Source organism: Mixophyes fleayi, chromosome 8, assembly GCF_038048845.1.
Source record: "Mixophyes fleayi isolate aMixFle1 chromosome 8, aMixFle1.hap1, whole genome shotgun sequence".
Lineage (NCBI taxonomy): Eukaryota > Metazoa > Chordata > Amphibia > Anura > Limnodynastidae > Mixophyes > Mixophyes fleayi.
The window spans coordinates 140,612,674-140,626,704 of record NC_134409.1 but is presented as its reverse complement, the minus strand read 5'-3'; the positions used below and the strand labels follow the sequence as shown (position 1 = coordinate 140,626,704).

Here is a 14,031-nt window from a genome sequence, read left to right as displayed (position 1 = left end):
ATAGATTGTAAGCTTTCGAGCAGGGTTCTCTTACCTCTCTGTCTGTATGTATTACCCAGTATTGTCTTATTAATGTTTGTTCCCAATTGTAAAGGGCTACGGAATTTGCTGGCGCTATATAAATAAATGTTGTTGTGTCACAGAGGATGATGAAGTTTCACAGAGCTCACAATCAAATTTCTGGTGTCAGGGAGGAGTTGGCATCTTAATGCACAGTAGGTGAAAGATTTAGGCCATTTGCAGATTTTACGCAGTTTTAAAACAAATTGCACATTTACACTTTCACCACTTCATTAGTAAAGTGGAGAAAATAGCTCATATGGGTAAGGCCCAGTGTAGTACATATTACACATTAGAATAACTGGACCTTCCCTATGACTTAAGTTAAAGACGGAAACCTTTCAGTTAGCTGCACCCCTTTACCTGTCCCCCTCCTAAATAACAGACCCGACCAGCACACAATACATTGGGGATGTCCCTGTTATTCTTGGCTGCAGTGACACAAGTGTGATGCTGCTGTAACTTTTTTAAGCCTTGTTTCCTTCTGCTCCATATTAAAAATAAAATCTTTTATGAATCACTCCATTTACTGTTCATTTCCGTTCCTGCACTGGCAGCTTCCCCAGGCCTGAGACGTCAGCCCCCCTCCCTTCCCTCACCCCTCTCTGTGATGATGATTCGGCACACTCTGGCCATTAGCGGATTCTGCCTTTCTTTATATTAGATATATTTAAGTATTTTAATGTAGTAAAGGTTTATAGACAGAGTAAATGAGGGTACTACTTTATGTAAGGAGTTATTTAATCATAGATTAACCATCAAAATTGCAGCATAATTCAGTAGTGGTCATATTGCTGAGTTGCGCAGCTCTGATGATGCAGTCTACACCAATCTGCAATGTATTTATGAACTTGCATTTTGCAGAGTTCATAGTCTATGAATAGAGCTTGGATGATGGTCAATTCATTTCATTGTGTGGTGCAGTTATGGTAGGACTGGAAGACTTCATGGCAAATTCTGCCAATTTAGAGGCCATGTTTGTAATGATGTAAATATTTGGTATAGTTCCTGCTCATCTCTACCGGACACTATCCGTGGTCAGAGCTGGGACGGAGAACGTCTGTGTTTCTGCAGCACTGAAATGATATTTGTAGTCTGTAACTCTGCTGTGGTTAATATGTGTGTATGATTTGTAACAGACCCCTGGTTCTATGAATGAGCCTTGTGTGAGCGGGTGTGACCCCCTGGAGAGGTTAAGGAAACACTCTTGCTGCTTGTGTGTGGTCTCTGGTGCACAATGATGACTTTGGTTAGGCATCGAGTGTGTAAATGGCACTGCCTGGGCTGTGTCTACTGTACCTCGTGTGCAACACTGACACTCTGCCCTCATATACAGTCCCATAGAGATGTGTATGGCTCAGTTATTTCTACATATGTCGTGGTGTAGAAGTGTGTGGAAGAGCTCTCGTTGCTCTATGTACAGATTCTATTCCTTGTACACTTTCCCCGATAGACAGATCTACGGATGCCCATTAACACACTGATCTTGTGTAAGGAAAAGTATCCAGCGGGTTCTGTTTTATGTATAACCCAGAAATCTTCTACAGACTGGTGACTCTTACTTCCTGAAATCCAGGTGAATAAATATCTGTTCACAAACAAAGACCCGGAGAGAAACTGACTTAAGGTCTGTGCCATGGTGGGGAGTATAAAATACAGAAACATTTTCTAAATTAATGAGATGTGGGCAGCACAGTGGCTCAGTGGTTATCGCTTCTGCCTCACAGCACTGGGGTCATGAGTTCAATTCCCGGCCATGGCCTTAACTGTGTGGAGTTTGTATGTTCTCCCTGTGTTTGCGTGGGTTTCCTCTGGGTGCTCTGGTTTTCTCCCACACTCCAAAATCATACTACTAGGATATTCTTTATTTACTTTCTGACATTAGAAGCTGTTAATGTATTTTATTTATCATTGTCTGCCTCATCTGTGGGGCATTTACTAATTAATATAATTTGATAGAGAGATTAATAAGAGTTTCACTTAGATACTTGTAGTGAAGAAAGAAATGGCAATACCAAGATAATGCCACCTAACTAACGCTAGTACGCCCTCTGTGCGCCGCGTACGCCCTCTGTGCGCCGCGTACGCCCTCTGTGCGCCGCGTACGCCCTCTGTGCGCCGCGTACGCCCTCTGTGCGCCGCGTACGCCCTCTGTGCGCCGCGTACGCCCTCTGTGCGCCGCGGCATTGAGTATACCAAAGCCTGGGATTGTGCAGGAGGACTGTAGCATTATTTTTCCACAGGAAAGTCACTCGACCGACACCTGTTTGATGTTGGAGGAAAACACTATTTCAGGTGTGGTTCCAGAATATCCCATAAATGCTGGAGTGGGTTCAGATCTGGTGCCAGAGAAGACCATAAGATATGGATAATACCGAGGTCATGTTCATCAGACCTGTGGACTATAACATTATCTTGGAAGACTCTCCTCCCATCAGTAAAGAAAGGCTGCAACATGAAGTGAAGATGATCATTGAGGACCATTAAGTAGCGATTAGGATTGACCTTGTCTTCCAATGACTGCATCCAAACCATGCTGGGAGAATGTGCCCCATTACAGAGCATCGCCCTTTACTGTCTGAGTTCTTTCGGTTGGTGCTACCCATTTGTTGAAAACGTGGTGAAGGATGATTGCTCTGACTATATTGCCTTCCTCCACTGCTCGGCAGTCCACGGCCTGTGCTCTTTGCACCACTGAGCTCACGACCCTTTTCTGATGTCTTCCCTCAGAGTTCCTGGCATCAGCTTAGATATATTTTTGCTTTTGAAACCCTAGTAAGTTGAGCTGCTGCAAACACACCCCAACACTCACCCCTTTCAAAGTGACAGGGGTCTCCTCTTGCACCATAATTATAGGCAACCAGGACCATGCTGCGCGAGCCTCCGCTGTGTGGAAGAACTTTGCTTTCAATATGTGTGGTGTCCCTCATTTACCAAGGAATTTCCATTTTTTTTGTCCACTAGCTGTAGATAAACATACAGATACTAAGTGGATAGATGGATCTTTTTTTTTAGCCAATCATTTACAGAGAATGTTAAATTATTCACATCAGTCCCTATCTCATTGGAGCTTACAATCTAAATTTGCTACCATATGAACATACACAAACTAGGGTTAATTCCTGTATGAAAGCAAATATCCATCCGTATGATTTTTGACTGGGAGAAACCAGAGCACCAGGTTCCTCTGTACCCATTGTTTTCACATCAACATTTTTTTTGTCTACCTTGTATGTCTTGTTTTCCCCACTGTCCAGCACCGTGGCACCTTACAAATCAATAACAAGATGAGCGGGATATGAGGGAGAGAGGTACAGTAGAGGGGGTGACTGATATGGCAGAGCGGGATATGCGATGGATGGATATCCGATATGAGATGGATATGGGAAAGATGGATTTCAGATGGCATGGGTTGGTTTGGGGCACCCAACGTTTGCTTTATATTGGCTTCCACTATATTTAATATTCTGTTCACCAACACTTCTAGTGGTTATTTGCTTATGTATGAGCCTTATCCTTTCAGCTTCGTCCTTATCTGTCAGCACTGGGCGTGGAAGGGTTAGGTAATATGTTCTCCCTGTAACAGATGCTCATCCCGTCCCAGACTGGGGATATTCTCGCCTCTCCAGTTCCTAATTAGCGACTCTTGGTCTGAGCGGTGTAATTACAGTTCTATAGACAGTGGACAGAAGGCCTTCCATTTCAGAAACAGAATAAGATGAGGGCTTATGTTCCTGAGGGGTCACTTTTAATATGTAATTTCACAAAACAAATACCACTGTTGCATGACAGAAATTCTATTTTAGTGCTAGTCCGTACCACTGGGTTTTATGCAGAGTGTCTCCATGGTATTTGCCAGTACCGAATAACCTTTGCTACATGCTAGAAGCTGCTATATACAAGTTGTGGGCTAAAAAACAGCAACACCAATATAAAGTCACTTGTAGGGGTTTGGGCCACTATGTTCAAACAGTACACCCTGTGTGCATTATGGCATGGACTGTACCAGTTTCTGGTATTGTGCAGGAGGGATGCAGCACCATTATTCCACAACTGATGTCTGGCTGATGGTGGTGGAAGATGTTGTCTCTGATCTGTTACAAAGCAGGCCCTGACCTATATATAAGGCTAGTGCCATGCTCCTCAAATGATTGGGCAACCACATGTGCTCAGTGGATGGGTAATGTCATCCAGAATATGCCCTCTAGTCGGGAAAGTAATGCTGCCACATGGGGTGAAGAGTTCTTTAGGTTGGTCCAGAACAAGGTGAAGGATGATTCATCTGACCAGATCCCCTTTCTCCACTTATCAGTAGCCCATTGTGTTCTTTGCACCATTGAACTTGCAGATGTGTGTTGCCAGGTTTTGCATTGCACTACCAATAATGGAAGATATCATTATTTTGGAGTATGTGCTTCCAGCCACTGTTGTCCCTTGATGATGAAGTTTTCCCCCGGAGATCCAATGCTGACATCATCTTAAACACTGTTGCTCATGAAACATTAACAAGTTCAGTCGTCTTGGTCACGGAAGTTCCTGCCAAAACAATCATCCCCTTTCAAAGCCACTGCTATAATTATGGCTAGCTTTGCAGCTATCTTAGCCATAATTATAGACAGCCAGAGCAGTCTGACACTTTCATACATGACTCTGACCATGCTGGGATATTATTTGTGTAATTCACATTCGAGCCACACCTGGGCGGTAGCCTCCACTTTCACTATGTTTGATGTCCCTCATTTATAAAGTGTTTCTATATTTTTATAACTGTATGTATGATATATATCACAGTAAACATTGTGTATATGGGCTTTGTATGTTATTGGCAGCAGACGGTTGACATGATCAAGCTTTCTGTCTTCCTCTGAACTTTATTTGCTCACAGACAAGACAACTCTTCCCCCCCCCCCACTATCCAAAAATGCTTTCAACCTCTCCCCCTCACTTCAGACTGTTTGGCTCCTTCTGGAATTTGACCTGCTTTGAAGCCAGCACGGTCCATTAACCCATTATCTGTTTGCGTGTCCCTCCTATTATCTTTGCATGGACAGAAGTTGTGCAAGGGTTAACAACCTACAGTTCATAGTCACCTTATCAGCTATTTTCTGTACTCCCAAAATGCCTAGAATTCTGAGTTTGTTTCTTTAACTCTCGGGGTACACATTTTCTGAGTGACTGAAACTAATTAGAACAGAAACAAAAGTATATTACAGTGGAATCATGATTCAAATAAGTAAATCTAAGCAAGAGGCCACACTCTGACAACCAGACAACTTCATGGTTTGTAGGTTCCTCCTAATCACATAATATCTACTTCTATACTAACTATCCGGCACACCAAACCGTGGCATTCTGCAGCCTTATAGAAGAACCAGAGATGCCCAGGGCAGGATGATGTGCTGATAACTAGAAGCCATTACTGTCTGTCAGCGCCTGCAGGGTAGGCTCTCCAGTTGTCAAGCGATTGGGCTCTATGACACCATCTACCTGAGTGTGGGAGGCTTAAGTTTAGATTGAACAAATTTGTATGTGAGCTTTATCGCTGATAGAAATTCTATTTTCTAAAACTCACTGGCATACCCAATATGGAAGGAATTCTGCCTTGCTCATAACCTAAATTCACACATCCATTGTTTATATAGCGCCAATCATATTCCGAAGCGCTGCACAGAGAATATGTATTCACATCAGTCCCTGCCCCAGTGGAGCTTACAGTCTAAATTCACACACATTATGCTTTTAGTTTTCTAAGCCTAGTAGGTTTTTGACTATGGGAGAAAACCCAGCAAACACAAGGAGAACATACAAACTGCACAAAGATAGGACCTTGGTTGGAATGGAACTTAAGACTCCATGCTTAGCTTATGAGTCACTTTTACCTTTGCAGCCTGGCTGGGCCGAAATGTAGACTTAACCTCGTGTCAAACTCCCATTGTCCCATAGAGTGTAAGCTTGTGAGCAGCGGCCTTCTCACCTCTTTGTCTGTTTTACCCAGTTTGTTTATTAGTTTACTATGTTTGTCCCCAATTGTAAAGCGCTGCGGAATATGTTGGCGCTATATAAATAATGATGATGATAATGCGTGTTGTAAGGCAGCAATGCTAACCACTGTGCCAATCTCATGTCTTGCTAGTGTCCTGGGGGTAAATAAATGTATTATGCTCCGATTTTTTGCAAATCGCCAATATTCTGCAACTTTGACAACAGAATTTAAACGGCGATGTGTTTAAAGGCAAAACCTACCTATTCATTATGCGTGCAGGACACTATATTCCTGCATTCCTAATAGATCATATTCCTTTACCTGATAGAAATACACAAATATTATGGAGTAGAAGCAGCAATATGTGCGAATATGCAGAAACCCATATTATTATTTTAAGTGAACCCAATGGGGTCTATGTGTATGAACACAACAGCTTTCAGGACAGGCACAATGCCAGGATTGGTACTGGTAATAGGTGCTACTAAGCAGGGGCATTGTGTGCCTTTGTCTCATTTTACTTGTTATGCTTTTCAGTTTGAAGCCACATAAAGCACAATGCAAGATTGACTCACCCCCCTGTGTAATTCCGTATAACCCCTGCCCCCTGTATAGCCCCCTGTGTAATCCCTTATACCCCCTGTAAGCTCTTCTCCTCCCGCTGTCTCCATCCTGTGGAGCTCACACTGTATGTGTTACTGCATTTAGAGGTGAAACACATGACACTTATGAATCCTTTAGCTACTGTTTATTACTGTCCTATATGAATTGCAGTCTGTATGTAAAAGCTGACAGTACATCAAAGAGCATATGAAAGGTTTTGCTTTATGACAAACATTGCCACTAATTGTTTCAGTAACTCGGACAGAATCTCATCTGTTAGTCTTTGCCCATTATTGTTTTTTTTCAGAAAGTAAACTAATTCCAGAGAAATGTATGCAGGAGGCTGCGTATTGGGAAATATTTGATGCAAACCAGTACCACAAAGACTGAAATCTGAAACATTTGGTTTAAAATGCAGAATAAATAAAATTAAATAATTAAAAAACATAGCTAAAATCATAACAGTTAACCTGATGGGAGTCTGCCTCTCAGTGAAAATGATTTGAATATTCGAAAAATATAGCAGTTTAACAAGTCTATTGATTTTTGGATTCTCCATATCTACCAATCTATGATCAGCTCGGTGAAGCCAATCTAACAAGGATAGCCTTGGTGCATGTACCGCCTCTGTTCTCCTATCACTATTGCTATCTCAGGTTGGTGATATCAAGATAAAATCATTGAAAATGCTTTATTTTAATAAAGGATTTAAGACTTTGTGACTGCGCTCACTCTGTGACATCACCATCCAGTCACACACTAACCTGTTACATAGACTGTTTGACTGCGTTGTGACATCACCATTTAGTCACACACTAACCTGCTACATAGACTGTGTGACTGCGCTCACTGTGTGACATCACCATCCAATCACACACTAACCTGCTACATAGACTGTTTGACTGCGTTGTGACATCACCATTTAGTCACACACTAACCCGCTACATAGACTGTGTGACTGCGCTCACTGTGTGACATCACCATCCAATCACACACTAACCTGCTACATAGACTGTGTGACTGCGCTCACTGTGACATCACCATCCAATCACACACTAACCTGTTACATAGACTGTGTGACATCACCATCCAACCACACACTAACCTGCTACATAGACTGTGTGACTGCGCTCTCTGTGTAACATCACCATTTAGTCACACACTAACCTGCTACATAGACTGTGTGACTGCGCTCACTGTGACATCACCATCCAGTCACACACTAACCTGCTACATAGACTGTGTGACTGCGCTCACTGTGACATCACCATCCAGTCACACACTAACCTGCTACATAGACTGTGTGACTGCGCTGTGACATCACCATCCAATCACACACTAACCTGCTACATAGACTGTGTGACTGCGCTGTGACATTACCATCCAATCACACACTAACCTGCTACATAGACTGTGTGACTGCGCTGTGACATCACCATTTAGTCACACACTAACCTGCTACATAGACTGTGACTGCGCTCACTGTGTGACATCACCATCCAGGCACCATAATCATCAGTAGAAGGAATTAACATGGCTACAAGTGACAGGTGCCTAACACTAGTGTAAACACTGTTCTCCTACATGAAATGTTTAGGTCTTCAGAGTACGTTGCTCACGGTCATGAAGCTATCCATAATCTAGTATGCTGTACATATAAGATCAGGAATCTGTGTTGAATGGCCACGGCTATTGATGGCTTCTGATATATCCATTGTTGTAATGCAGCAATGGGTGGATATTTTTACATTACAGATAAGTTACAGCAGCCGCTATGAAACTGTGATATTGTTTTTTTAGGAATATTTGGATTTTGTGTAAAAATGTGATTCAAAATAATTTAATCAAGAAGATGGTGATACTCGCTACATATGTACAGTATCTGTAATGTAAGACCGTACATTAATTGTAGTTTAAGACTTGAGTTGGAGGGAATCAGTGGTATAATTGCCCGCCGTGTCTACATGACATCATCCCGGCGCAGCTGTCGTGGGCTCTCGGCCCCTTCACACGTCTAATGAAGATGTTTGCAATGTCTGGCATCCCCCAGAGAGAGCTGAAGTTACAGTTAACAGTGGGGTCTTGCATCCCTAGTCCTAGAGGTGTGAAGCCCCACAATCCTCTGCCTCTGTTCTTTCATTTTATAAAACGTTTCTTTTACCTTCACAATTTGATTTTTAAATATTTGCCAATTATAAAGATGAAGGCGATGTGCACATGGAGACGTTGGGCTCTGCACATCTGTGCTTTTATAGAGAGACAATAAAGGTCGTTTTCAGAAGTGTGGATGAAGGGAGGTTTGCCCCGGCTCGCTCAGACATAGGTGAAAATCATTCTGCGGCTGGAAATGTGCATCGTGGAGAGAGTCAAACTTCCACTTTCAGTATAGACTTAAAGTGCTTCAAGAATATGAAAAAGACGCCATATAGAAAGTATAGACCATTGCCTGGTTTTCAACTGAGGAAGTATAAAATTTAAGTCTTTTTGGGGGGTGAAAAATACTCTTTGGCTCCCATGAAACAGGGAATGCCCCTGAAAGTGCCTTCTCCAGTCCTTGAATCACATTGAAACAACTTTGTTCTGCTAAAGGAAACATTATTTTCGCATGTGGGTGAATGAGGGGACACATTCACTCATCTGGCCCACACCCAAATACCCCAATACACTTCGCTTCCCCCCAGCAGAAAATGCAAAACTTTGCACCTCTTTAGACACTGCTAAACCTACTAAATCTGTGTTGTGGGTGCATCCATCCCACCGCTGGAGCCATGTGTTTAGCACTGGTAAATGCCCCTTTGTGTCCGTCTCTCTTGCCCTTGTGAGGCATTTGACACCCCTCTCTGGAGACATAAGGATTTTGCTCAGGAGCTGTCTAACCTTAGGGGTTTCCTTTGGGGGGTTTCTGGGTTTAATGATGATTACTCTGCCTTCTCCTTTAAGATTTCACTGTAAAATGTCTGTAGAGTGAACATATGGCCCCTGTCCTTAACGTCTGGTCCTAGAGGTAACTTTTTAACCAGAAGTTACTGTCTTGTCCTAGATGACAGACTTCCAATACATGGCTTATTCCTAAAAGGCCCCTGAGCCTCGTTAACTGATTTAATTAGACATGTCCTGGTCTCTGAGGTCATTCGCCAGGGCTTTAAACTTTTAATTAAGCCATAAGCCCTTCGTGCACCTGCATGTAGCTCTCAGGCATTGCAGCCTTTAATTCCCTCCCTTCCAATTTAATTTAACCCTGTTATTTCTGTTATTAAATTAAATGTCTTGTTTTTATCCACTTAAGACAACTGATTTATTATTTTCTTTTATCGATAATGTGCAGTTGTATTCTGCAGCTCATAACGCATATTCTAAAAGTGGTACAGAGAGATTGTAGGAAGATTTGTTGGATCAGATTTCAGAACTGCCTCGGTTTATTTGTTTACAATTTCTGTAATTTGTTTGGCCGTTGTCCCCCCTCTTTCTCCTAATACAGAATTTAGCTACCTCTGGCTCTCCAGATATTGTGGATCATGCTAAAACTTGTGTATTATGCATGCTGAGACTTGTAGTTCCACGACAGCTGAAGCGTCACAGGTTGCCTATCTCTGTCCTAATATATGACCGCTATTTAACCCATCTGTGTCCTTGCAGAGCTGAAATCGTCAAACACTGCACACTTCCTGAGCTTCCTGCTGAATACAACAGATTATCGCATTCTACTAAAGGACGAAGATCATGACAGGATGTATGTGGGGAGCAAAGACTACATCCTGTCTCTGGACCTTCAGGACATCAACCGCGAGCCACTCATAGTAAGAGCAATCTGATGGTTGTCTACCATAAACTGAAGAGCCTGCAGCTCCTCACTCTACCGACCATAGCGCTGAACACTGGTAGTCATTTCTTAAAGGTTAATAACAAATGACTGAGATATTTTATAATGAACTAGATGAAATACATATACAGTCCTAGTGACACTACGAGCGATCCCACCAAAGGGGAGAGGTGCAAACGATGCACCAGCATCTCAATTATCCAAAATAATCGCGCTTGCAGCAGAGCTGAAATTGCTACAGGCAATACACATTTCTTAATGCATATATTAAATGATCATTCATTTGATGCATACAAAGTGAATTAGGGAAATAATAAGTCTTTTCTCTAATGAGTCTGTGAATGAGCTTTGTTAATCCAGAGCCTTGGAGGTGGGAATTGATATATTTATCCTTATTAACTTTTCCCCATCTCTCTGCAGATCCACTGGCCGGCAAAACAGCAGCGGATAGAGGAATGTGTGTTAGCTGGTAAAGACAGCAATGTGAGTATGAGATAGGAGACATAATGCAGATGACATGGAGGCCCAGAGTATCTGCTAATAATAACAGAAAATTCTGAGTGCTTTACAGATTTGGAATGAAATAAAGATTAATTCTTCCCTTACTGTGATGTTTCCACCTTTGTCATTCACAGGGAGAATGTGGTAACTTTATACGACTAATCCAACCCTGGAACAGGACACACCTCTATGTGTGTGGGACAGGAGCATATAATCCTGTGTGCACGTATATCAACCGTGGCCGGAAAGCACAGGTACTGGGAACATATAAGCTTGGAGTGTGATTCGCTGCTCTATGACTACTGGCAGCGTGTTCTAATGGGCAGCTCAGCATCCATGTGCTCCGACGCTTGGTGCCTGGAGCTCTGCGGGTCTCTCTTACAGCTGTGCTTGGCGTATTCCTTCTGTCTGAGCCTTGTAGTGATCTGCAGATATTTACAGTATGGGGGTGAAAGAATTGTCATGTGCTGTAGCACTTTCATAGCTATGTTACATGTCATGGCTCCCAGCAGTGTTGACCAGGTGTGTATAAAGCAATTTGCTTAAGTAAATAATCAGTAGGGAACAGTAGTGTAAAAGTACTAGTAGGGTAACGGCATCTGTGCTCCAATGATATGTGTGCCCTCATTAGATGTTGTTTAACCTACTTGTTCACATTTGCAACCTGTATGTGTTCAAGATGTGGTGCACTGCTAGCATTGATGTTAGGTGTTTAAGGAAGAGTGTAACTGAGGCAGAGTGCATAAGGAACCAGGGTAACTGGGGCCGGGTGCGTAAGGAACCAGGAAAACTGAAGCCGGGTGCGTAAGGAACCAGGAAAACTGAAGCCGGGTGCGTAAGGAACCAGGAAAACTGAAGCCGGGTGCGTAAGGAACCAGGAAAACTGAAGCCGGGTGCGTAGGGAACCAGGGTAACTGAAGCCGGGTGCGTAGGGAACCAGGGTAACTGAAGCCGGGTGCGTAAGGAACCAGGGTAACTGAGGCCGGGTGCGTAAGGAACCAGGGTAACTGAGGCCGGGTGCGTAAGGAACCAGGGTAACTGAGGCCGGGTGCGTAAGGAACCAGGGTAACTGAGGCCGGGTACGTAAGGAACCAGGGTAACTGGGGCCGGGTGCGTAAGGAACCAGGGTAACTGAGGCCGGGTACGTAAGGAACCAGGGTAACTGAAGCCGGGTGCGTAAGGAACCAGGGTAACTGAAGCCGGGTGCGTAAGGAACCAGGGTAACTGAGGCCGGGTGCGTAAGGAACCAGGGTAACTGAGGCCGGGTACGTAAGGAACCAGGGTAACTGGGGCCGGGTGCGTAAGGAACCAGGGTAACTGAGGCCGGGTACGTAAGGAACCAGGGTAACTGGGGCCGGGTGCGTAAGGAACCAGGGTAACTGGGGCCGGGTGCGTAAGGAACCAGGGTAACTGGGGCCGGGTGCGTAAGGAACCAGGGTAACTGGGGCCGGGTGCGTAAGGAACCAGGGTAACTGGGGCCGGGTGCGTAAGGAACCAGGGTAACTGGGGCCGGGTGCGTAAGGAACCAGGGTAACTGGGGCCGGGTGCGTAAGGAACCAGGGTAACTGGGGCCGGGTGCGTAAGGAACCAGGGTAACTGGGGCCGGGTGCGTAAGGAACCAGGGTAACTGAGGCTCTGTGCGTAAGGAACCAGGGTAACTGAGGCTGAGTGTGTAAGGAAAAGAATAGAAGAACACGTTGTGAAGAAATAGCTATAAGTGGTTGTAGCTGCTTTAAAATATCTAAGCCATGCTATTCACATTTTGGGGGAGTGTCAGTGTAGCTGTTCATGGTGTTTTTCTATATTCTGCTAATGTTCTGTTACTGCTGAAGAGCTTCCTGAAGGTGCTTCCAAACCAAATGTCCTGTCTGATGCCCCTAATTGTCTGGAAAGAGAGTAAAGACCGTTCTATGGAAAAATAAAAACAACCAAACTAGTTGCAACTTGGGTTGGTTTTAATTGTGACATTTAAAAATTTTGCTTTTTAGAATAGCATAGAATAGAGAGTAGAGAGATAACCAAGAGCAGTGTGAGGACATCTGAGGACCAGTGCTGCAAATTGCACGGTCCCAGGAACTCTGGATAATGGCTTTTATACCAGGAATTCCAGATAAAGGATCTTACATTGGAAACATGGAAGGTACTAGGATGTGATCAGCTGAGGTTAGGGCACAGTGGAAGTCGGGTGAAGGGTTAAAGGTCACTATGTATAAATACTTTCTGCTTGTATTGGGAGATAAGTATAGTAAGTGAATGTCCTTCTGGAGGTGAGTTTAGTGCAGAAATGTATTTCTTCAGTGATTTATCTGCGTTGCACGTTTCATAATGTGGTTCCATGTAATCTGCTAATTTCATACTTAACTGTTGCATCTTGTGCTGCATGAAACTGACATGTACCAGCAATGTCTGCATGTCTCTGTGTAATCTGTTCCGTGTCCGTGTGTTGTACATGTTACACGTATCCCGTATATAGAACTGCATCCTGAAACTAACAGTTAGGATTAGGGACAGAGTCTCCATTTGTGCCTCTGTGTGTCCACCATCCGTGTCCTGTCTCACACCCGTTCCTGGCAGTCTTCCTCCTCCTGCCTTTCACCTGAACATCCCTCAGGTCTAACTCTTATCGCCCTGCTCCTCTCCTCAGGCCTCAGAGCACACAGCATCCCCTGGAGGAAGAGGCAGCAGAGCAGCAGATTTCCTGCCCAGCCCAGCACCAGCAGAGCACAAGGTGGGGCCACTCCCAGGGGCAAAGGAGCCCCCTTCCCCATCCTAATACTGGGGCAGGGACAATATTTATCTCACAATTGTGTGTTTCCCTAAGAGGTTCCTGTAATACCAGCATTCTAGAGGGTCTGTAAATGCACAATCCTGAAACAGACACCTCAAAGGCATAAATGACTTGCCCCAATTCATTGTGTGATAGAAGACACCCCAATCACAGAAACACATCACTTCCTCATTCCAGGATGCACAAACCTTGCACGTGTCTGTGCATATAACAGCGGGATATGTAGCGCTCCAGGCTACTTTAAAATACAGCTTTAAAGGGTCAGAACTATAAGAT

At 43.9% G+C, this 14,031-nt stretch overlaps 1 protein-coding gene and 1 long non-coding RNA gene across 8 annotated transcripts in view; one reads left to right on the top strand and one right to left on the bottom strand.

Moving 5' to 3' along the window:
* Positions 1-14,031, bottom strand: part of LOC142099918 (uncharacterized) — a 258,835-nt gene that overhangs the window by 57,024 nt on the left and 187,780 nt on the right. The window lies entirely within an intron of this gene.
* Positions 1-14,031, top strand: part of SEMA3F (semaphorin 3F) — a 59,774-nt gene that overhangs the window by 31,729 nt on the left and 14,014 nt on the right. For 2 of the 3 annotated variants that reach the window (XM_075183874.1, XM_075183873.1), the window contains exons 3-6: positions 10,283-10,443; positions 10,887-10,949; positions 11,102-11,221; positions 13,612-13,695. In XM_075183874.1, the coding sequence (XP_075039975.1) occupies positions 10,283-10,443; positions 10,887-10,949; positions 11,102-11,221; positions 13,612-13,695 (428 nt within the window). The remainder of the gene's footprint in view (positions 1-10,282; positions 10,444-10,886; positions 10,950-11,101; positions 11,222-13,611; positions 13,696-14,031) is intronic. The other variant, XM_075183875.1, reaches the window with a different exon arrangement.